Here is a 25,723-nt window from a genome sequence, read left to right on the forward strand (position 1 = left end):
TTTCTCCCCACTTTTTCTGTTTGTTTTTCTTTTGTGATAGAGGGTTTACTGGAAAGTTCGTTTATATTTGATGGCAAGTCACTTATTGGAATCTCTATGCATGCAGCAGGAGCTAAACTTTTTCTCCTTCCTTCCTTCCTTCCGTCATTCCTTCCTTCCTTCCTTCCTTCCTTCTCTCCCTCCTTCCTTCCTTCCTTTCTTCCTACCTTCTTTCATACTTCCTTCTTTGACACTTCCTCCTCCTACTTCTTCTTTCTCTTCCTTTTCCTCATATTCCTCCCCCTCCTCTTCTTCTGAAGAACTGTCAACTATTTGTATCAATAAGGCTTTTTTTAGGGCAAGTTTCTCTGGGGCACAATCCCTTGATGTCTTATGAAGGAAACACCTGGGAGACAGCATTCTAGGAGCTATGAAGGGTAGTAAGGGTGAAGGTCTCACCCACTGTTCAGACTGTAGACTTTAACTTATTCTTTTGCTTTTAAAATGGTGTTTTACTCTTGCCTTCTGCTTTGCCTGATGTTTCTAGATTCACAGACTCACTAGTCCAATTTCTGTTCAGAATAAATCACTCTTCTCTTGCATGTGTTGGGGAGGGAGGGATTTCTAGTTTTGTGGTATGGAGGGAAGAGTATACAACCGATACTCTTATTTTTATCACTACCCTTAACCCCCACCTTTGAAAGCACCTGAAAACCCAAATACTTGAGCTATCCTGTGCTGCTTCCGTGTGAACTCCACCTGCTTTTCATTGGCATACTCTCTGTAGGCAGTCAAGTTTCAGCATCACTTTCACTAAGTCAGTTGCCAAGTCTCCATTAGCTTTCCATTGTCCAAAACTTTGAGGCCATTTCTCCTCTAATTCTCTTTGTTCTTACAGTATTATACACCTTTAAATTCATTTGCTATCATTTTAGTCATGTTTGAGAAAGAAAATGGAAATTCAGCTATTTATCCAATTTACACACTTAACTAGAATTGCTGGGGTTTTTCTGATCTAGTAGGACAGGATAAACTTCCTTGCATTTATATTTTATTGATTAAATCAGTGACTAATGACATAAAATAGGGATATACTTAATAAGGATAGTTAAATTTCTTTTTGAAAATCACTCTATATTGATTTAATATAGGTTAGTAGCTCAGTGTTATGAAGAATAAATAGACTGCCGAGCTCTTAATTCTGCCTTGAGAATTTTTCCTTATCCTTATTAGTATGCCAATCACAAGTAGTCTTATATCCTTTGTAGTATGTTCTTTGCCCTTCAAACTTTTAACTATTAGGATAATTCATTTATTTATTCTCTATTTTGTTTCAGCCTTGACTTACAAGGCCCAAGAGCAATTGACACAAGTTACAAAGTTCAATGGCACTGAAAATAAAATATGAAAAAATCAGGGAGAATGAAAAAAAGGGCAGAAAAAATATGATGAAGTCATGCATAAGACTATAAGTATGCATAATATTTAATCCTCTGCAGTTGTTAAAATTAGACTGAATTTTATCTGTGAGCCTTCTAGAGTTGATGAAAAGAGGAAAGCGTGATGTATTATGAGATATTCAGGACATTTTTCAAAAAGGTCACACAGGAGAAGTTTTATTGGAAGACTGCAATCTGAGAGAGAGTTATTTCCATGGATTAAGGTAAAAGAACAATTTAATGGACTGTGTCCTCAATAATATCCTTTTGTTTATAATAACATCTTTTACTGTATCAATGTTATAATGCTAAAGTTAAATTTACTAGGAATTCACTCTATTCACACTGTTCATTTCATAGCATGGCTGGAACCATGGACAATGTTTAGAAAAGCTAGATTTGTGTTTTCAAAAGGGTATTCAATAGAACACTCATTTTCTGGGATAATTATAGGTGTTATGCGAGTAAAGAGTTCCATGGTCATTGGGAATTGCTAGGATAAAAAAAACAATTAAACAGTATTTTATTACAGATGTATTCTTTAGCACTTTTAGCATGCATCATTGTTAATATCCAGAAGGGAGTCTTAATGTAGTATGTACAAACATTTTTTAACCTCCAAATCATTTTGAGAGGATCATCTAGCCAGACTAGTATTTTGAGGGACATTGCTTGGAAAATAGTTTTCCGTAAGAATAAAGGGAATACATACCCTTCAGCTAGTCCTGGTATGAATATAAAGGAATTTCTTAAGATAACTGAACAGCAGAGAGTTTAATTTTGCATTTCTGTGAGCAGGTGTTCTCTGTTGCTGATGAAAGGCAGGTCTAGATGCTTTGTCAATCAATACTTGACTGTGGCGTTGGCATTCTCCAAGAAAAACTAACACAGCCTGCAGTATGTGCCTGAATCATAGATTATAGTTCAAACTTTGTCCTGAAGTGAGCCAATGTAGTACCTCAGGCAGGGTCAAATTTTCTTTACTTGGACACGGCGACATATGGTTTGGTGGCATAGAAGAGAGTGACAATAATTGTAACTTGAACATATTTCCGAATACTGACACCAGTTGCCTATTTCATCCATTAAAAAATAAAATCCAGTAGGGTACTATCAAATGACCAGTTTTTAGCAGTGTAACTTTCTTATGAACCTTCTAAGATTGATTCTAAAAATATACCTTGGGAAAACTAAGTTTATCTGTTACATAGAATGGTTAGAAGTCAGTCAATATTGGAACACTTCTACCAAAAATGATTGGGTTTTAGAGAAGTTGCTTTTAATCTTTCTGATAGAAAATAGATAAATTTTTTTTCTATTGAGATTTCAAGGTCTGGCAATAAAATTTTAAGTGTGCACAGGCTGCATTTTAGATAAGTGAACAGTAGCAAGTCAACTTCTTTTCAAAAGCTCAGGTATTTGCATTCATTTGAATAGATTATGACAAAATTATTTCTAATAATAGATGCTTTTCTGTTCTTAGTTTGTTGCATTTAAGTGAGTACTTGGAGATAACAAAACCAGATGTGTTAAGCAGCTAGCTATATAATTTACCAATGACACAATAAAGTCTTAGCTGTTTGTCAGTTATAGTTGGATTTACTGTGCATAATCTGTGCTGAAAGAAGAGCTCTATAAAATATACTGGACTAAATAATCTCCATAAGTTGGTCATTGAAAATTCTAGAAATCTTATGTTAGCCTTCAGGCTTGGATTTTGAGTTCCTCTTCCCTCAAGGATTTTATAACTGCCTCCTCAACCATTTTGCTTATTTTAACCATGAAAACTTAAATTTGTTGTTTATAAATAAAATTTTAATGACATTACAAGTTCACCAACTATACTAAAACTAATCACAAATACATAAAAAGATACTCAAAATAAGATTTCTGTATTCTTGACTTCTTAATCTTCTATCCCAATTTCTGTAGAAATGTATAGCACATTAATTCTAGTTTTTTCGCTATTAAGAATAAGTTTTGAAATAAACTAACTTGTTACAAAATAAGTAATGAAAGAAAGATTTGCTGCTGCTTGAAAAAAAATGTAGCCTGGAGGCTGCCCCGGGGCATAGTGGTTGAGTTCGGCGCTCTCCTTTGGCAGCCTGGGTTCACGGGTTTGGATCCTGGGCAGGGACCTATACCAATTGTCAGCCATGCTGTGGCAGCGACCCACATATAAAGTGGAGGAGGACTGGCCCAGATGTTAGCTCAGGGCTAATCTACCTCAAAAAAAAAAAAAAAAAATGTAGCCTTGGCTTGGCATTCTCAGATGTTGAAAAATGATCATTTTGAAAAGAGTGAACATCTGTGTAAGGTTTCATTTCTAGTTTATTTATCTTGGGACTCTGTTTCTGCTGTGATTGAGAGAAATCATTTCTTTTTTTTTTTTAAAGATTGGCCCTGAGCTAACATCTATCGGCAATCTTCTTTTTTTTTTTTTTTTTTTTTTTTTTCTACTTCTTCTTCTTCTCCCCAAAGCCCCCCCAGTATGTAGTTGTATATTCTGGTTGTGAGTACCTCTGGGTGTGCTATGTGGGATGCTGCCTCAGCGTGGCCTGATGAGCAATGCCATGTCTGCGCCCAGGATCCAAACTGGCAAAACCCTACGCCACCGAAGCTGAGCATGCAAACTTAACTGCTGGGCCACGGGGCCGGCCCTGAGAGAAATCATTTCAAGGTTAACTAACTCTCATGAGATTTGAAATAAAAATGAATATGGAGAAGTCCAGACAAACCCAGATTTATTTCTTCTTTTTGTAAAGTTAATCATTAAAAAAAAATTGAAAAACAGTCATGCATCCGAGACTTTCTGCAAGTTATCTTCTATTGCGTGGAGAACATTGAATATGTATAATTTGTTGAAGCCCTGCTATTTCTAGAATTTGAAAGCTATTCCCGTGACCTGGAATCCTAAACAAAAATTAATTTTAATATAAGTTGTTTCGGTGATAAAACTGCTGAAGTACTTAAAAGAATTCTCCTAAAACTATTAAGGAAATGTATGCTTTACAAGAAGGTATACATAAAAGCAAACAAGATGGAAAGTGAGAAAGGCATTTTTAAATATATTTTGTTGTGGTAAAGATTTACTTTAAATTCATATTGCTCATTCTTTCAAAGACTTTAACCTACTACCAGTAAACCATTTCAAGTGCCTAAATAACAATCCTGTGAAGAAGCTAGCCCATTCAATTACCTATATTTACGGGGAAGAATATTGAAAAAGAAAGTTGCACCATAGAAGGAGTGTGTTGTTGTTCCACAGAATAAGCAAGAACAGAATAGAAGGCACCTTCCTGACTTGAGTTCTACCTGTATCTAATTTGTTTAGTTTATTTGCTTTGTGGGTTTCCCACACAAATAGAATAAGTAGTTGAATTTTAGTAATGAATCTAAATATTCATGTATTTAAAAGGTTGCTTCTCAATATTTACAGGAAAAACAACTTTGAAGGTACTTGAAATACGTTTTTATTCCCTGGGAGTGAACTGAGACATAAAGGTGAAATAAGTGACCCTAATTACAGAGTTACATTCAGTTTTCATTGTAAAGCAAACTAGGTTGCGTCAGAACTTGGAAAAATCATGGGAACTGTTTCAGAGGGGGATCCCAAACTTTATTTTAAGGGAGGAGGAGAAGTGTTGGAAGGGAAAAGCTTGTTTAACCATGAGAAAGTGATTATTTCTGCTGTGATCCCTGATAACCTTTGAACTAAAAGAAACCTCTTATCAGATTGGATAGTTTTTAGTTGTTTTCCTTTTTAATCCCTCTATTTATTTTACAGTGGATGGAACTGAGGTTCAACACTCTGGCAAAATGCCCACACTGCAAAAAAATGTAAGTTCCCTACCATTGGAAATGCTGTTGGGAGGTACTTGAGAACAACTTAAAGAGTCCAGAATTCTCACTTAGTACATTTTTATTTTAAGACATGCTATGGGATGAATGCATACTTATTATATTTATGCTTTTCAAGACTAAGTAAAAAGACATCTTTAAACTGATTAATATATTCCATTTTGAAATTAAAATGATTAGGCTTGGTTATCACTCTCTAAAGGGAAAACAATTTCTAAGAAAGAAATTACCAAAATTATCAGGAACCTGGTGAGGCTTTTCAAATGTCCTAAAAGGTTACAATCTATTGCAAATAATCTAAAATTTATATTGTAAAAATGGGCCATAATCTAGGAGAAAAACCAAATTGTTTGGGGTTTGTAATTAGGTAGTTGTTAGCTTTTGTCATCTCCTGCCTAATGAGATTATTAGATGATGGCAAAGTTTATGTAATTATTCATCTATCTCTATTCAGTCTATTTCTATTTCTAAATGTTATTATACCTAAGGAAAATAACAAAAGGCAGTATAAAAATGGGAAAAAATAGAAGATATTTTGATTAAAGATGTTTTGTGGCTGCTGTGTTGGGGATCCCCAAGTGACTCCAAGATTCTGTGATTTTCTAGAAGGACTAATAGGAATTAGTATATATTCGTAATTGCAGCTATGATTTATTTATTTTTTATTTATTTATTTTTAAAGATTTTACTTTTCCTCTTTCTCCCCAGAGCCCCCCAGTACATAGTTGTATATTTTTAGTTGTGGGTCCTTCTAGTTGTGGCATGTGGGACGCTGCCTCAGCATGGCTCGATGAGTGGTGCCATGTCCACACCGAGGATTCGAACCAGTGAAACCCTGGGCCGCTGAAGCGGAGAGTAGGAACCCAACCACTCACCATAGGGCTGGCCCCGCAGCTATGATTTATTAGCATGAAAGTGTACAAAGCAAAATCAGCAAAGGAAAAAGGCACATGGTGCAAAGTCTGGAGGAAACCAGGAGCAAGATTCCAAGAGTCCTCTCCCAGTGGAGTCACACAGGACATGCTAAATTCCTCCAGCAGTGAATTGTTACAACACATGTGAAATGTTATCTACCAGAGAAGCTTGTTAGAGACTCAGTGCCTAAGGTTTTTTTTTCTTTGAGTTCATACTAGTTTATGTCATTGTGAAATTTCACTTGTACATTATTTCTTGTCTGTCACCACATAGCTGCTCCCCCTCACCTCCTGTGCTCACCCCCCACCCCCATCCCCTGGTAACTACTGAACTGTTTTCTTTGTCCATGTGCTTGTTTATATTCCACCTATGAGTGAAATCATCTGGTGTTTGTCCTTCTCAGTCTGGCTTATTTCGCTTAGCATAATTCCTTCCAGGTCCATCCATGTTGCAAATGGGATGATTTTGTCTTTTTTTCTGGCTGAGTAGTATCCCATTGTATGTATATAGCACATCTTTTTCCAGTCATTAGTTGATGGGCACTTGGAATGTTTCCATGTCTTGGCTATTGTTACTAATGCTGCAATGAACATAGGGGTGCATATGTTACTTTGGACTGTTGATTTCAAGTTGTTTAGATAAATACCCAGTAGTGGGATAGCTGGGTCATATGATACTTGTATTATTAGTTTTTTGAGGAATCTCCATACTGTTTTCCATAGTGGCTGCACCAGTTTACATTCCCACCAGCTGTGTATGAGGGTTCCCTTCTCTCCACACCCTCTCTAACATTGGTTATTTTTAGTCTTAGTGATTACAGCCATTTTAACAAGTGTAAGGTGGTATCATAGTGTAGATTTTATTTGCATTTCCCTGATTATTAGTAATGTTGAACATCGTTTCATGTGTTTATTGGCCACTTGTATATCTTCTTGGGAAAAATGTCTGTTCATATCCTCTGCCCAGTTTTCGATTGGGCTGTTTGGATTTTTGTTGTTTAGTTGTGTGAGTTCCTTATGTATTATGGAGATTAACCCCTTATCAAATATATGATTTGTGAAAATTTTCTCCCAATTGGTGGTTTGTCTTTTGGTTTTGATCCTAGTTTCTTTTGCCATGCAGAAGGAAGAGATTGTCTTTTCTCCATTGTACGTTCTTGGCACCTTTGTTAAAGATTAGCTGTCCATATATGTGTGGTTTTGCTTCTGGGCTTTCAGTTCTATTCCATTTTCTGTGTGCCTCTTTTTGTACCAGTACCATGCCGTTTTGATCACTATGGCTTTGTAGTACATTTTGAAATCAGGGATTGGGATGCCTCCAGCTTTGTTCTTTTTTCTCAGTATTGCTTTAGCAGTTTGGGGTCTTTGGTTGCCCCATATAAACTTTAGAATTTTTTGCTCTATTTCCATGAAGATGTCATTGGGTTTCTGATTGGGATTGCATTGAATCTGTAGATTGCTTTGGGTAGTATGGACGTTTTAACTATGTTTATTCTTCCAATCCATGTGCATGGAATCTCTTTCCATCTCTTTATGTCATTATTTCTTTCAATAATGTCTTATAGTTTTCATTGTATAAGTCCTTCACCTCCTTAGTTAAATTTATTCCTAGGTACGTTATTCTTTTTGTTGCAATTGTAAATGAGATTATATTCTTTTTTTTTTTTTTTAAGGATGGAGGATTTACATTTTGGGGAGAGGGGTTTAATTTTTTTGTTTTTGAGGAAGATTAGCCTGAGCTATCTACTGCCAGTCCTCCTCTTTTTGCTGAGGAAGCCTGGCCCAGAGCTAACGTCCGTGCCCATCTTCCTCTACTTTTTATATGTGGGATGCCTACCACAGCATGGTGTGCCAAGCGATGCCATGTCTGCACCTGGGATTTGAACTGGTGAACACCGGGCTGCCGAGAAGCGAAACGTGCAAACTTAACCACTGCACCACCAGGCCAGCCCCAGAAATTGTATTCTTGAGTTCTCTTTCTGTAAGTTCCTTGTTAGACTACAGAAATGCAACTGATTTTTGTAAGTTGATTTTGTACCCTGCAACTTTACTGTAGCTGTTAATTATTTCTAATAGTTTTCTGATGGATTCTTTAGGATATTCTATATATAAGATCATGTCATCTGCAAACAGTGAGAGTTTCACTTCTTCACTCCCTGTTTAGATTCCTCTTATTCCTTTCTCTTGCCTAATTGCTCTGGCCAAAACCTCCCCTACTATGTTGAATAAGAGTGGTGAGAGTGGGCATCCTTGTCTTATTCCTGTTCTCTGGGGAATGGCATTCAGTTTTTCCCCATTGAGTATGATGTTGGCTGTGGGTTTGTCATATGTTTCCTTTATTATGTTGAGGTAATTTCCTTCTATCCCCATTTTGTTAAGAGTTTTTATCATAAATGGCTGTTGGATCTTGTCAAATCCTTTCTCTGCATCTATGGAGATGATTATGTGGTTTTTATTCCTCATTTTGTTGATGTGGTATATCACGTTGATTGATTTGCGGATGTTGAACCATCCCTGTGTCCCTGGTTTAAATCCCACTTGATCAGGATGTATGATCTTTTTGATATATTGCTGTATTTGGGTTGCCAATATTTTGTTGAGGATTTTTGTATCTATCTTCATCAGCGATATTGGCTTGTAGTTTTCCTTTTTTGTGTTGTCCTTGTCAGGCTTTGGTATCAGAGTGATGTTGGCCTTGTAGAATGTGTTAGGAAGCATTCCATCTTTCCTAATTTTTTAGAATAGCTTGAGAAGGCTAGATATTAGTTAAATCCTCTCTGAATGTTTGGTAGAATTCCCCAGGGAAGCCCTCTGGTCCTGGGCTTTTATTCTTTGAGATGCTTTTGATTACTGTTTCAGTCTCTTTACTTGTGATTGGTCTGTTTAGATTCTCTAGTTCTTCTGATTCAGCTTGGGAGGTTGTAAGAGTCTAAGAATTTATCTATTTCCTCTAGATTATCCATTTTGTTGGCATATAGTTTTTCATAGAATTCTCTTATAATCCATTGTATTTTTATGGTATCCATTGTTATTTCTCCTCTTTCATTTCTAATTTTATCTGTCTGAGCTTTCTCTTTTTCCTTTTAATTCTGGCTAGGGGTTTGTCAATTTTATTTATCTTCCCAAAGAACCAGCCCTTTGTTTCATTGATCCTTTCTACTGCCTTTTTTGTTTCAATAGCATTTATTTCTGCTCTGATTTTTATTATTTTTCTCCTTCTGCTGACTTTGGACTTTGTTCTTCTTTTTCTAATTTAATTAGGTGTAGTTTGAGGTTGCTTATTTGGGCTTTTTCTTGTTTGTTAAGATGAGTCTGTATTGCAATGAATTTCCCTCCTAATACAGCTTTTGCTGCATCCCATATGAGTTGGTATGGTATCTTTTCATTTTTCATTTGTCTCCAGCTATTTTTTGATTTCTCCTTTAATTTCTTCAATGATCCATTGCTTATCCAATAGCATGTTGTTTAGTCTCCACATCTTTGTCCCTTTCTCAGCTTTTTTCATGTAATTAATTTCTAGTTTTATAGCATTGTGATCAGAAAAGATACTTGTTATTCCAATCTCCTTAAATTTATTGAGACTTGCCTTGTTTCCCAACATATGGTCTATTCTTGAGAATGTTCTGTGTACACTTGAGAAGAATGTGTATTCTGCTGTTTTGGGATGGAATGTTCTATATATGTCTATTAAGTCCAACTGTTCTAGCTTTTCATTTAATTCCACTGTTTCCTTATTGGTTTTCTGTCTGGATGGTCTATGCATTGATCTGAGTGGAGTGTTGAGGTCCCCTACTATTATTGTGTTATTATTAATGTCTTCTTTTAGATTTGTTAATAGTTGCTTTAGGTACTTTGGTGCTCCTGTGTTTGGTGCATAGTTATTTATGTGTCATTTCTTCTTAATGGAATGTCCACTTGATCATTATATACTGCCCCTTTTGTCCCTCTTTACCTGTCTTATCTTGAAGTCTACTTTGTCTGATATAAGTGTTGTAACACCTGCTTTCTTTTGTTTTCCATTACCTTGGAGTATTGTCTTCCATCACTTCACTCTGAGCCTGTGTTTGTCATTGGAGGTGAGATGTGTTTCCTGGAGGCAGCATATTGTTAGGTCTTGTTCTTTAATCCATCTCACCACTCTGTGTCTTTTTATTGGAGAATTCAATCCATTTATGTTTAGGGTGATTATCAATATATGAGAGCTTAATGCTGCCATTTTATTCACTCATTTTCTGGTTTGCTTGCATTTCCTTTGTTTCTTGTCCTGTGTATTTTGGTCTACCAATCGAGTTATGTAGTTTTTTATGTTGCGTTTCTTTGTTTTCTCTTTATTTACTATTTGTGTCTCTGTTCTGTGGTTTTGTTTAGTGGTTACCCTGAGGTTTGTATTCAAAATCTCTTGGATAAGATAGTCCCTTTTCTGATGGCCTCTAATTTCCTTAAACTAAACCAATTCAGTCCCTTTCCTCTTCCCCTCCTAAGTTGTTTTTCTCACATCTTACTCCATCTTGTGTTATGAGTTTGTGGTTAGAGTGACGAGATTATCCATGTTTTTGGTGTTTTCCTTCCCTGTCTCTAATGCTATACTTGAGTATTTGCTATCCTGCTCTGATTCTGTCTACCTATTTATCTCCTTACTCCATTCTTTGTAACACCTTTCTCCCTTTTTTTTTCCAGGTATGAGGGCCGTCTTGAGGATTTCTTGTAGTGGGGGTCTTGTGGCTATGAACTCCCTTAGCTTATTGGGAAAGTTTTTTTCTCTATCATATCTGAAGGATATTTTCACTGGATAGAGTATTCTTGGCTGAAAGTTTATGTCCTTCAAAGATTTGAATATATCATTATAGTCTCTCCTAGCCTGTAAGGCTTCTGCAGAGAAATCCACTGAAAGCCTGATGGGGGTTCCTTTCTAGGTTATTTTCTTCTGCCTTGCTGCCCTTAGTATTCTTTCTTTGTCATTCAGTTTTGCTAGTTTCACTACTATGTGCCTTTTACATTGACATATTTAGGAGATCTGGCAGCCTCTTCCACATGGATTTCCTTCCTTAGGTTTGGGAAGTTCTCTGCTATTATTTCTTTGAACAAGCTTTCTATTCCATTCTCCTTCTCTTCTCTTTCTTGAATACCTATAATTCTTATGTTGCATTTCCTAATTGAGTTGGATATTTCTCAGAGACTTTTTTTGTTTCTTTTTAGTCTTAGTTCTCTCTCCTCCTCTACCTAGAGCATTTCAACTTGTCTATCTTCGATTATGCCAATACACTCCTCTATGGTGTCTGCTCGAGTGTTCAGGGAATCCATATTTTGTTTTGTTTCTTCCATTGTATCTTTCATCTCTAATATTTCTGATTGATTCTTCTTTATAGTTTCAATCTCTTTTGTGAAGTGGCTCCTGAACTTGTTGAATTGTTTCTCTACATTCTCTTTTACCTCATTAAGTTTTTTGATGATAGCTATTTTGAATTCTTTGTCATTTACATTACATATTTCTGTGTCCTCAGGACTGATTTCTGGGTACTTGTCATTTTCTCTCTGGTCTGGAGATCTAATATAATATTTGATATTGCTAGATGGAGTGGCTCTTTTTTTTTGCATCCTGGCATTATTTGGTCACAGTTACCACCTATTGCCACTGGGTGGGGATCAAGAGCCACGTCTTCTGAGCCCTCCGCCTTCAGCCAAAATCCCAGGGGCTGGAGCCACGATGAGCCGGTTAGGGGAGGGATGCTTTCTCCTGCATGCTTCCCAGGTTTTCTCCTTCTGTTCTCACTATCTGCTCTCCTCAGGTGTTGACTTGATAAGGTCAACCCCCCCCCCCCCCATGAGAGCTTTCACCCCTGTAGAGGAATTCCCTCTAGGCTGCAACGGCCCTTGGGAGTCCTTGATGTTCCCGACAACAAATGTCCCCTCCCCTGTTTCTTCCCTCTTGGTGGCCTCCCACGGTCCTGGATCACAGTCTTTAGGGGAGGGAGTGAAGTTTTCTTTTAGCCTGTTCCATGTCCTCCCAGGGGGGCTCCAGCCTCTTCACCCTCCATTGTATCACTGCATGGGTCTCTCTGACAATTTTTGTGTTGTGTTTGGATGTCTTCTGTTGGAGTGTGGATCTTTATTCACTGTGTGTTGGAAGGGAAAGATTAATGGAAAACTTACTCTGCCATGATGCTGACGTCACTCCCCAAGGTTTTTATTGGAGCTGGTTACATAGGCACCTATTGCATAGAACAGACCAATTTCCAAACTCCCAGAGGGAAAAGAGGTGTTCAGCATAAACCATAGTATTTGTGTAAACAATATAGGTATAGTAAACCACTCTTATCAATGAGGGAATTGTAGGAACTTTCTAGAAAACTAAGTTCCCAGATGCCAACCAAGGGCCAACCCTGCAAAGCAGATCTTTCTAAGCCAGTCTCAGACCTGCAATATTAATTCTTTTCTACACAGCATATATTTTGATAATAAAATTCTAGTTTAAAAATTATTGTCCTCAACTTATATGTGTGAATTATAACTTGAACTAAGAAAATTAAATTGGAATGTTTGCACAATTCAATTTTTAAAATTGGAAATATGAGTTCATGGTTTAATTTGTGTGATACTAAGTGTAATATAAATATCTTATCTATTTTGAGAGTAGAGAAATCCTAAGAGTGATTGCTAGGAGAAAACAATTAGAAAATGCCTGAGATTGGCTAGATCAGCTGGCCTAGTGGTTAATTTTGGTGCACTCTACTTCATTGGCCTAGGTTTGGTTCCCAGGTGCAGACCTGCACCACTCATCTCTTAGAGGCCATGCTGTGATGGTGGCTCACAAACAAAAAGAGGAAGATTGACCTTGGATGTTAGCTCAGGGCAAATCTTCCTCAGCAAAAAAAAAGTGCCTGAGAAGTAGAGTATATGTAACAAAATATCTCCATTTACCTCTTCTAGATCCAATTCCAAATAATATAGCCCTGTGAGAATAACTTCTTTCCAGCATGTTTATAGCTTCAAAGGAACAGATGTTTCATTTTTTATTTATTTGTGAAATTAATCATCTGAATTCTTAACTTTGTTGAATCCAGTAGAAGTCTGTACATGGAGAAGCAAAGTGGATGACTCCAAATAAGTACACAGAAAAATATATACTTGAAAGATATGCCCCTACACACATGTACATGAATATTATGTGAATGATACATATTTCTGTGTATAATCTATATTTTTACAAAAATGAACAAAATTGAATTGTAGATATCTTCACCAAGAACATTAAATTGGATTAACAAATTTAATAGAAAATAAAAAGCAAAGACTTTTTGTCATTAGCAATCTGTGTGCTAAACACAGTGATAGATGGCTGCTTTATATACATAGATATGCTGGCTGTAATCTTTCCAACCATCTTGGAATGCAGAAATTATTATCCTCATTTTACAGTTCAGGAACTGTTAGAGAGGTTAAGAATTTTGCTCACGTGATTTGCTTGGTGAATTATTTTAGAACAGTGGCAATATTTTGCTAATAAGAAAGAAGTATTGAATGTCTAGATACTCTATGATTGGTTAAAATGTCACAAGATAGTGTATTAATGTGCAGAAGAATTTGTATCAATTATTTAAGGAGCAGCTTGCATAGAAATTCACATGGAATAAATCAGTTTAAATATCATTCTTAGAGGAATGTTTATAAAGTTGGAATCACATGCTAAACTTGGGAGGACTCAAGGCATTCATTACTTACTTGAGCAAAGATACTATTATCACATGAGCACTCATGGCTCATATCTAGATTTCCTTTTTCTTTGAATGTTTTTCTTCATAACAAAATGATGAATCATCTGTTGAGGTAAGATTCTGAGATAGAATTTTATTTCTTTAAACACAAATATCAAATATCCTAAAATTATTTTTAAGTCGTAGGAATTACTAAATCATTACTATGAAACATCTGAAGAAAGCTTCCCCCAGGGCTCTGGAGACCAAGAGGCATTTTTTATATCACTGTTTTCTGCTCAAGCAGTTGCTGGGGCTATTGTAGCTAAATGCAAGGTTTCTCTTTCTATTGGGCAGCTTGTGGCCACTGCTGGACAGGAGATATAGTCCTAGCATTCTGAAATACACCTTGGACTAGATTTCCACACAAATGTTATAATGGACCTAAGACTAGTAGAGATGGTTATGTAATCCATGATAATTATCATTGAATATCATTTCTTTACATCCCTGATGTACTCCTTTGTGGCTCACCTCCTACCATTTTAGACAAATAGCAGACTCTTACTCTTTTATTTTGATGTTTTGTGCTTTGTTTTATAAATATTCATGAATTAATCAAACAGTCCTGTGCTAGGTACTGGGTGCTTGAAATCAAAGATAAAACCTTGCTTTCAGGGAACTTAGTCTTGTGGGTATAGGGAAGAGAACAGACAATTACAATAAAGTTTCAAGTGCTTTGAAAGAGGTCTGCACTGCATGCTCTGCTCTGAAGAGCCCCTAATCCATATTGGAGGGAAAAGGAATGTGAGGGAAGGCTTGAGGAGGGAGGGAGATGTGGACTATGTCATTAAAGATGAGTGGGAATGATCTGAAAAAGAGGACAGGATGATTCCTTGTGGAAAGAGCTACCTGAGCAAAGGTACAGAGGAGTCAAAGGGTAGATGTGCTATTAAGGAAATGGAATAGATAGGATTGACTGTGAAGGGGTAAGAGACAGATTGGGTTCAGGGATGACCTTATATCTGAGAGGCTCTGGAACCATTCACTAAGATAGGAAATACAAGATCTAGAAGAACTGTGTCTGGCAGAGAAATGATAAGTTTCTTTTGAGCATGTTAGATATATTCTCCTAGGTTTGCAGACTGGCTGAGTCTTCATCCCTTGAAATTCAGATCCATCCATCTGCTTTTCAAACCACCAATCTTGGATCAATATGGCCATGGCTTCTCCCTTCCTTTACTAAGATAACTGAGAGCTGGAAAAATACTATATTGATTAGCTCTTTACAAATGTATAGCTTTACACTTCAGCTAAACCCTTGCTTGATCTTCCTTTTTAAAGTGTTCTTGATTAACTCCCTTCCCCATTCCCCAAAAGTTTTCTCCAGATATTTACTGTTCCTCTTAGATTCCCATCCCTCATCCCCACTACTCTCTCAGTCTCAGCAGATGAGTTGCCTCCTGTCTCTCTGAGATGATTAAGGCTATCTGTGAATTCCCTCATCTTCACACTTCCTACCTATAAACTCATCTACATCTATGCTCACTTCATTTCCTCTTCTCAGAAGGATGCAGGTGTCTTCCTTTCAAGGCTTATCCAAACTTCATTTGATCATGGCACCCCGTTCTCTCTGCGGTAAAGTGCAGTGAGCCATCAGTCCCCACTAGGCCACTGAATTTGCATGACAAAATTTACATCCCAAGTGCAAATTCTAATAGATCTGTTCAGTCCTTATCCTGCTTGCTTTCTCTGTAGTATTTGGCTCTGTTGATCATCTTATTTTTTCCTTAAAATTTGTTCTTTTTTTGGTTTTGGGATATCACTTTCTCCTGATTTTTTGTCTCCCACTCTGCAGAACTTTCCTTTTCTATCTTCTTTGTTGACTTCACTTTCTCTTCCAAGTCATTAAATATTGCTATTCTGCCAGCTTGCAACTTGACCACACTGTATCTGAGTTTTCTCATATGTTCCCGTGTCAATTATATGCCATTAAATCACAACAAATATGCCATTAAATCACCCCAGATCTCTCTTTGGAGCTCCTGATATAAATATACAATCAGTACTCACTGTTTTACCTATAGTTATCTTAACCTGCGTGTCTATAGGCATCTCAGACACAACATATCCACCTTCCTTACCCCACTCTGCCAACTAATTTTCCTTGTGTATTGATAAATATATTATATTAAAGAATGTTATCCCATCTGCCCAGCTGACCAAGCAAGAAGTTGGAATGTATGTTTTTCCCTATGTCCAAATGGAAACAAGTCCTATCAATTCTGTCTCTTGACATTTCGTTTCTGTTCTCTTATTCTCATTATTCTACTCCTTTAGTTCGTGCATTCAGGATCTCTCATCAGGACTACTGCAATAGCTTTCTAATTTATCTCTTGGCCTTCAGCCTTGTAGTTTTCTATCCATTTACTAGAGTAATGGTTCACAGAGAGACATTTTTAAATTTTCTGGCTTCGAATCTTTTAGATTCAAATCTTTTAAATTTATGGCCATGGCATACAGTTGTGCAGGTTGTATACGGCACAACCCAAAGAGGTTCTATTTACAGTGTTATCCTAGGTTTGCCTATTAGTGTCATATAAAGTATCCCAACAAAGGACATTTTCTACTTATTGACGTAAATGTGACATATAGGCCCATTGCCTAAAAGCCAAAATCAAACTCCAAAACTTCCTAGCAAGGTATATACAACCCTCCAGGTTTAGGTATTTGCCTAACTTCTCTAGTGATATCTTTTGTTATGTTTTCTTCCACCTCAACACATGACCTCTTATGTCCCAGCCTCAACAAATTCTTCTACTTCCATAAATATACAATACAGTTTCTTGCTTCTGTCCTTTAATCTCATTGTGCTAGGCCTATACACAAATGTTCATAGCAGCTTTGTTCTCAATAGTCCCAAACTGGAAACACCCAGATGTTCTTCTGTGGGTGAATGGTTAAACAAACTATGGTACATCCATACCTTGAAATACTAGTTAACAATCAAAGGAATGAATTATTGACACATGCAACAGCTTGGATGAATCTCTCGAGGAATTTATGCTGAGTGAAAAAAGCCAGTCCCACAAGGTTACCTACAGTATGATTCCATTTATGTAACATTTTTGAAATGATAAAATTTTAGAAATGGAGAACAGGTTAGTGATGGTGTAGTGGGTGCAGGGGGTGGGTAGGCAGGAGGGAGGTGAGTGTGGTTATAAAAGGATCCTTGTGGTGATGCTATTCTGTATCTTGACTGCAGTGGTGAATATGTGAACCCACACATGTGATAAGATTGTATAGAATTAAATACACACATACACACACAAATGAGTAAAAGTAAAATAGTAAATCTGAATATTAGTGGATTGTATGGATGTCAATATCCTGGCTATAGTACTGTACCGTAGTTTCCAAGATGTTACCACTGGGGAAAATTGAGAAGAACCCACATGAGATCTCTCTCTGTGTTATTTCATACAACTGCTTACAGTTGTCTCAAAATAAAAAAATTAACAAAAACAATAACTAGGCAGATTTTAAAAGAAAGAATAAAACTTCTAGGAATTAAAAACTATGGAGGGGCCGGCCCAGTGGCGCAGCGGTTAAGTTCGCACATTCCGCTTCTCGGCGGCCCGGGGTTCGCTGGTTGGGATGCCGGGTGCGGACATGGCACTGCTTGGCAGCCATGCTGTGGTAGGCGTCCCACGTAGAAACTAGAGGAAGATGGGCACGGATGTTAGCTCAGAGCCAGCCTTCCTCAGCAAAAAGAGGAGGACTGGCAGTAGTTAGCTGAGGGCTAATCTTCCTCAAAAAACAAAACAAAACAAAACAAAAACTATAGAAATTAAAATGCAATGGACAGGTTAAACAGCAGATCAGATTAAGTTCAAAACTAAAGCTGTAGATTGGAAGATAGAGGTAAATAAATTACCCAGAATCCATCAAAGAGACACAGATGAAAGTAATATTAAGAGAAATATATATTAGTGTATCTAATATATGTCTAATCTAGAAGAAAAAAATGAACAGGTTGGGATATTTTGAAGAGATAATCCCTAAGGGGTTTTAGATCTATGAAAGATATGAACCTTTAGATTCAAAAAGAACAATGAAATACATGAAGAATAAACAAATGTGTTATAGTGAAATTGCAGAAAACCTAAGAAAAATAGAAGATATTAAAAGCAGAGAGAGAAATGACAGATTTTCAATATGAAAAAGATAACAGTTCTGTCAGCAAACATCTCAACAGCAACAATGGAAGCCAAAAAACAAGTTTAAAAATACTTCCAAGTACTAAGAGAAATTAACTGTCAAACTGATTTTATGGACCTATCTAAACCATAATAGAATAATGAAAGTAAAATAAAGATATTTTCAAATGCCAGAACCAACCAACCAACAAACAATAACAACAACAACAAAACCAGAGTACTTACTATCTTGATACCCTCACTAACAAAACTGCTAAAGATGAATTTAGGGAAAATGGAAAAATACCCTGGAAGAAATTTTTGTAATGCAAGAAGAAAAAGTGAATCCAGAAATTGTAAGCATTCATCAGGAACATTGTGTAAAATAGCAAAGACAACAATAATAATAATATTAATGCTAACAAATTTGGAGAAACAAAAATACAATAGAACTCAAATATTGGAGAACAAGAACATGTAAGATGGGAGTGCAATGTTTAGAGTTAAAGATCCTTGTATTTATTAGGAAGGTAGATTTACTAAATGATTTTAGTTTTTAAAAGGCATGTATTTAAAATTTTTAAGTGTAACTGCTAAATAAATAGAAATAAATTGTAAAACTTTCTAAATAGTAGGTGGAAAATGAAATAAAATAATCACAGTCAATCCAAAGGAAGTCCAAAAGAGGGGGTGAAAAATCGTAGGAAATACATAAACAATAGAAAGCCAAAATAAGATAGCAGAAATAATGCATACATTTCAGTTGTCAGGATATATATAACTAGACTAAACTTGTCAGATTGAAGTACATCTAATATGCAATTTGAAGAAGAAACACATGAAATATGAGAACATAGAATGACAGTAAAAGGGTGGAAAAAGATAAAACCATGAAACCCTAACCAAAAGGAAAGATATACCAGGCAAACACCAACCAACATGAAAACAGTAATATTGATAGGAGTTAAAATAGCAGAAACTGTTCTTCCTTTCTTCCTTTTGGTAGAAGAATTCTCAGTCTTACTGGCCACTCAGTTAGAGACTACACTTCTAGACTTTCTTGCAGGTATTTGTGACCATGTGTTTAAGTTAGGGCCAATGGAATATGAACACAAGTGAAGAATATAGCTTCCTGATACTCTCCTTAAAGACAAAACTGCTTGTCTAGATTTTCTCGTGCCTCTTTCAATTGGCTGGAAAAGGCAATTGCAGTAAGACAATTGTTACCCATGTCGAATGAATGGCAGTCGTGGGGCAGAGCTGTCTATCAACCTCAGGCTGTACATTTACCTTCAAAATCTTACATGCAAGAAAAATAAACTTCTTTTTAAGCTACTGTATTGTGGACTTCTCTATTATAGCATTTTAGCATGTGCTCTATTTAGTGTAAAAAGAATTATTTTTATGGTCACTTCATCAGAAACATAAATTCTGAACTTGTGTGCACCAATAATATAACTTCAATATATGTAAAATAAGAATGAAAAATTATAAGGACTGTGCTCTTATAGATCAAGACAAAAACAAAAAGCAAACTTTTAATACTTTTTGAAGAAAACATAGAAAAATATTTTTATGACAGAAATAGGAAAGAATTTCCTAGATAAGGCAAAAAAAAAAAGCACAAACCTTAAAGGAAAAGATTGACCATTTTGATTATAATAGAATTACCTTACATTACATTGATTTTGTTAGTAAAAACTCATCGCAAAAGATGTTATTAAAACTAAATTTAAAAAAACAGGTTATAAGAAGATACATGCAGTATATGTAGCTGCCTGGAAGATACATGCAGTATATGTAGCTGCCCGGAATATTATCTATATTATATAAGTATCATCTGTCAATCAGTAAGCTAAAGACAGTTCAAGACAAAGGGACGATAGATATGAATAAGCAATTAACAATAAAAGAACAAATAGCCAACTGGCATTTGAAAAGATGCTCAACCTTGTTAGAAATCCCTTGCTAGAAATCAGGGATATACATGTTAAAACTACAGTGAAATACCATTCACACTCAGGAAGTTGTCAGTCATCAGGACAATACCAAGTGCTGGTGTTGATCAGGACGTGGGTGGAGCACTGGAAGCTCTCCTATCGTTTTGGTAGGGAAATAAATTTGGCATTTATTCAAGTAGAAGATATGTCTTCAATACAACCCAGCAATTCTATTCCTAGGTATATGTCTTTGAGAAATTCCTGCATATGTACGTAAGGAAACATATAAAAGAGTATTCAAAGCAGCTTTGTTAAAAAAATCAAGACTAAAACCCTGACGGTCCATCAACAAGGAGGATGAATAAACTGTGGTATTTTCATGTAATGGAAGATAGTCAAGAAAATGAATGAACTAAATCTCCACATATGAATGTGGACGAGTCTCATGTGGAGTATTGGGGGGGAAAAAAGCAAGTCACAGAAGCATACAGTTTAACACAGACATAAAGTTTTAACTCATGCAAAAATACTACATATTGCATACAAATACCTCATACGTATTAAAGGTATGAGTGTTTATTATCCATGCTCAAAGTGTTTGTTGGTCATTGCCTTATCCCTGTGATGAGATGTCACTTGGGTTGTAGGGTAGCAGTAGGTTATTTCTTTTCTGGGAAGACTTCCGAGAGCTAACAACTGTTTAAGTTGAGTGTGAAAAATGGGCATGGGTTTTCTAAGCAGAATTCATGTACTGAAGTTAATGTACTAAAGTGTATTCTTTTGGCTTACAGAAAAGCTGTTTCAATATTCACTTAGAACCTTTTGACTTCTTCAATACATAATTCTAATAAACTTAGTTGTATTCTAATTCATGGTAGATTAGACTGCCAGAGGCAAATACACAGGTAAATGAGAAATGGTGGCCAGCTGTGAGGTATAAGGCAGGGAAAACAACCAAATGCACATATAGGAATTAAAACTAAAAGTAGTCTAAGGCTAAATATGATATGAAAGCAGTGAATCCTGTGTGCCCTAGTAACTCCAGATAGCAAGCTGTACATTACAGCGATTAAGGATGACCCCAGGTCATCCAGATGTTTATGTTTCACTTAAGTATTCAAGAATAGTTTGATATATATTTACAACAATATTCATCAATTTTTTAAAAAATTTGGGACTTAAGGAAAATCATTTTTCTGTTTTGCCAAATTACCCTCTTTGGAATAGCACATTTCTAAATTATGCCTAGTAAGTGATGCATTTCTGTATTTCATTTATTCAACAGACATTCCTTGAGCAATTACTATGTGCTAGGCATGATGTTGACACTCGGAATACAAAGGCAAATCAGATACTTCATTACATCATTCATTAACACAGTGCCTGATATATGATATTTGCTAATATGTGTATGTTTAGGAAGAGAAAACACTAATTTGGCAGTTTGATCTTTGCTATACTTGTATCATTTTGAAAATTTTGAAAATTAGAAGTGGAGGGAACTGAAAGGGTTTGGATTTGGAACTTCACTTGAGAAGTGTGCTAACAGTATGTGTTTTTTATGGATTTCCCATCGGCTTCTTGCAGTATCTATTAAAAGATTTCAAAAAATTTAGTCTCTTTAGCTTTGTAATCCTAATTCTAAAAAATTATCTTAAAAAAACAATGAAAAGTAAGCACTATGCTTTTAAATGAGGTTTAGATGACATTATTTATAATAATGAAAACACTAAGTGTTCAGTAGTACAGAATTGGTTAAATTGTTATATTCATCCATCAGAATTCCAGTGTGAGAATACTTAATGAGATAGGAAAATGCTTATGCTATATGTATAAGTTATGCTATATGGGCAAGTTACAAATAATGCTTGGAGGAAAATATGCCAAAATATTGAGAGACTATTTATGGTGGTAGGATTATAGGTAATTTTCCTTTTGCTTTTTATTCTTTATTTTCCAAATTTTATGCACTAAGCATATTACAGTTATAACCGTAAAAAAAAAAAAAAAACCAATAGCACTGTGTTTGTTTTGTTTAATTTGTGGACAAAGACTTAGAGACAGGTGCAAAAAATAAATCCTCTTTTGGGGCCAGCCTGGTGATGCAGTGGTTAAGTTCACGCACTCTGCTTTGGCGGCCTGGGGTCTGTGAGTTCAGAGCCCAGGCTCAGAGCTACACACCACTTATCACCCCATGCTGTGGCAGCATCCTACAAACAAAATAAAGGAAGATTGACACAGATGTTAGCTCATGGCCAATCTTCCTCATCAAATAAATAAGTAAATAAATAAATAGATCCTCTTTTGCAATCCAGATCTCATTGTTCAGTATGGGTTTTGATACAGATAAAAAGGAACATGTGATACCTAAAACAGATTAAAAAGATGAGGGTATTGATAAACATAAAGGCTGATTCCAGGACTGGAGAATTGATAATTAAAAAGCATAGGATATATGGAAATCTCAGCTATATTGACTTAGTATTCTAATTTTAACATTCACATGAAATAAAGATGGCTTCTTTTTTTAGAAAAAAAAAATCAAATGCTGTTTGTAAGATAGCACTTATTTTCCATTCTAGAATAGATTTTTTTGGAAATAGATTTTTATCTTGGGAGATCGTTATTGACCACAATGATTTCTTTTGGATATTGTCAATGACCAAGGCTTGACCTTTGTTTAAAGCCATAATAATATATCACAAGTTCACCATTTATGATTATGATTAATGTCACTCATTAAAAATGATGTTTTTATGCATGTTCTTGTCTCTCAAATTGAATAAATAAATGGAAGTATACAGGTTACTAAAGCCGTAGATAAGTACTCATAAAGATGAAATGGAGAATCTTCATGGAAATACTTAATGTTCTCTTTTGCTCTCATGAATTTGCAGTTCTTCAGTGGGTAGTGCACTTCCGCGAAGACGCTGCTGTGCATATGTTACCATTGGAATGATATGCATTTTCATTGGAGTTGGATTAACTGTGAGTATTACTCTACTCACTGTTAGAATTTTTTCTCTCAACTTTATCAATAGTAAATGGTGAGGCCTTGGGACAACCTTCAATGACCTCTGCCTGCCTCCGTGGCATACGGGGTCCAGAAGCTTCTGAAGGACTGTGGGCAATCTAAAGCTCAATCCGTGGACCTGCTTTTAATGGAGCTTGCCCATCCAGGTGAAATGGTGTCTTAGGAGCCCTCTGAATATCCTTGACGTTGGGGACTTTGCCATCCACTAAACAAAAGCCTGTTTGTTTTTATTTAGTTCCAGAACCAATTTTGCCGATGGCCAAATCTGAAGCAATGCTTAGTCAGCTATGGAGGTCTGAAAAACCATTCTCTGTTCAAGTCAAGCAGAGATTTATTATCAATATGAGGTTACTTATTTTTAGAGGACACTGAAGCTAAGCAGTTAGCCTGGAGATTATCCCAGGAGAAGAGGAAGGGACTGATCTGTTTTGCTGCCATTTGCTTTCCGTGCTCCTTTGTTCCACCTGGTCCTATATGATAGCAATGTTCCTATTGTGTCACACAATACTAAAGATTTATATAGATTAAATTCCTTTTAGAGATAACATGTTGTAGGGGGCTTTTTTGTTGACTTCATAAAATTTATTGTTAATATAACTAGCAGCATTATCTTATTAAATTTTACTCTGTCAGTGATAGTCAACAAATATACCAACTCATATTTTATAGGAATTTTGTGCCCTGAGGGATATATTTCATAAAAGTCACATGTAAGCCAACATGAGTTCTGTAAGCAGATGTTTGCTTAAGGTTTCTAACCTTTTGTTTTTATATTGTTTTTTATTTTAGGTTGGCACCCAAGATTTTGCAAGGCGATTTCATGCAACCTATGTTTCTTGGGCAATTGCTTATCTCTTAGGTTTGATCTGCCTTATCCGAGCTTGTTATTGGGGAGCCATAAGAGTGAGTTATCCAGAACACAGTTTTGCATAAGTTTGTTTATGATTCAGTGATGCAGGTGAGAGTATCTAGCAGTTCTTGATAAGCTACTCTGGACATCTTTAAATCATTTATCCTAATGGATTCCATTCCGGTTTATGTATGAAGTTTCAAGACTTTGGGAGTCTTTTATAAACAAATGCTCACTGCACTACATTATACACAAATAGTTTGTTTTCCTGCTAGCTTTTCAAGCTCTGAATAATAAAGCTATGTCTTCATGTTCTTTACATCTCTTAAAGATATTTTTGGATTTGTCACCAAACATTACATACAACATCACCCTTTCATTATTTTTAAATCAGTTATTCCATTACTTGCTGGTCTATGGGTCTTCCTAAGAAGTGTTCATAAATGTTTCTACAATAGCTTCACGTTTATACTTACATTTTTAATTAAACATTATCAAAATTGCTTGCTTTAAAATCTAAATAATATGCATTTTGCTTGAACTGCTTATGGTAACTTTAACCTAAGATCATAGTGACCTTATTCAGGAAAAAATATTGAGTGTACCTTCAAAGACTTGACATTCTTCTCAGATAAAAACCATTTCTAGATACTGTATGCTTGTTTTTTGTTGTTTGTAGAAAGATACAATATTTTGGTAGTAATTTAAAATACAAGAATGAAAATATTTATTTGCCCACAGTTGGACATAATGTTGGATAAATGTTTTTTCTCAAAGATCACAGGACTTTTGCCTTTCATTTTTGTCTGTTTTTTTAATTTACCAATTATAAAAGTACTAGTCTAGATTTATGAAATTTGATGTTAATTACTGTACGTATTCCTTTATAGAGCCTGGAGGAAATATTTCACATAACATGTTTTGTAATACTTAACCATTTAAACAAGGATATATTTACATTGGGTTGCCCTCTTTTTCATTAGATGATGGTAAATTTTTCTTATTGGGATAATTATGGACTACTTACATGTGAAAGGAGCCTATGACGTTTTACACTAGCTAAAATGTTGAGATTAGAGGTAGTTACTCTTACCATTCTTCTCAAATATAGCTGCTCAGATAATTACCCAATTTATTCAAGAAAATAGATCAAAGACAAAAAGCAACATAGTTTTCTAAGAATTCGCTAGGATTTAAGGAATCAGCTCTTGCACTGCCCATCTTTGCAGTTTTGAAAAAGAAATCGCTTAATTAAGAAGTAATGTTCTAAAGCGGTAATATAGTAGAATTAGATAATGAGATGATTGGAGTAAATTAATTGGCTATTCCAGGGATAAGAATAATATTTTAAATTACTTATGTTCCTCATTAGTATAAAAATGTACTCATCAGAGAGTTTGGAACAAAATACATGTAAACTTCAAAGAGTAAATGATAAATGTATAAATGCAGTAGCTCAGGATTATATGTACCTTTGAAAATACACTAATAAAGATTATTGTTTAAAAATTACCTGTTCTGTTCTATTTTTTATAAATAAGATGTCATTTCCAAAATTGCCTTATCTTACTTTAAAGAGGTTTTCATATTTAAGAATATATATAATATTCCTTTATATAATAGTCACATGTTTTTTCTAGTATTTTTATGGTTTCAGTTTTAAAATATAGATTTTTAAATCCATTTGTAATATACTTGACAAAAAGTATGAAATAAGATCTAATTTATTTCTTTTATTAATGGTTAACTAGTTGTAACAGCATTGTATATTGAATATCGCATTCTTTCCCCATTAATTTGAAATCTCACATTAAAT

General features: G+C 35.5%; 1 protein-coding gene and 1 non-coding gene across 2 annotated transcripts in view; both read left to right on the top strand.

The window, feature by feature from the left end:
- Positions 1–25,394, top strand: part of PIP4P2 (phosphatidylinositol-4,5-bisphosphate 4-phosphatase 2) — a 53,115-nt gene extending 27,721 nt beyond the window's left edge. The window contains exons 5-7 of the mRNA XM_046641661.1: positions 5,206–5,258; positions 22,921–23,011; positions 23,847–25,394. Coding sequence (XP_046497617.1) covers positions 5,206–5,258; positions 22,921–23,011; positions 23,847–23,990 — 288 coding nt within the window. The 3' untranslated portion in view covers positions 23,991–25,394. The remainder of the gene's footprint in view (positions 1–5,205; positions 5,259–22,920; positions 23,012–23,846) is intronic.
- Positions 22,282–22,384, top strand: LOC124228313 (small nucleolar RNA SNORA40). Its single transcript, XR_006885699.1, has one exon. It is a non-coding gene; the product is annotated as a small nucleolar RNA SNORA40 (small nucleolar RNA).
- Positions 25,395–25,723: the final 329 nt, after the last annotated feature.

The sequence above is a fragment of the Equus quagga genome, chromosome 16 (genome assembly GCF_021613505.1).
Source record: "Equus quagga isolate Etosha38 chromosome 16, UCLA_HA_Equagga_1.0, whole genome shotgun sequence".
Classification (NCBI taxonomy): domain Eukaryota; kingdom Metazoa; phylum Chordata; class Mammalia; order Perissodactyla; family Equidae; genus Equus; species Equus quagga.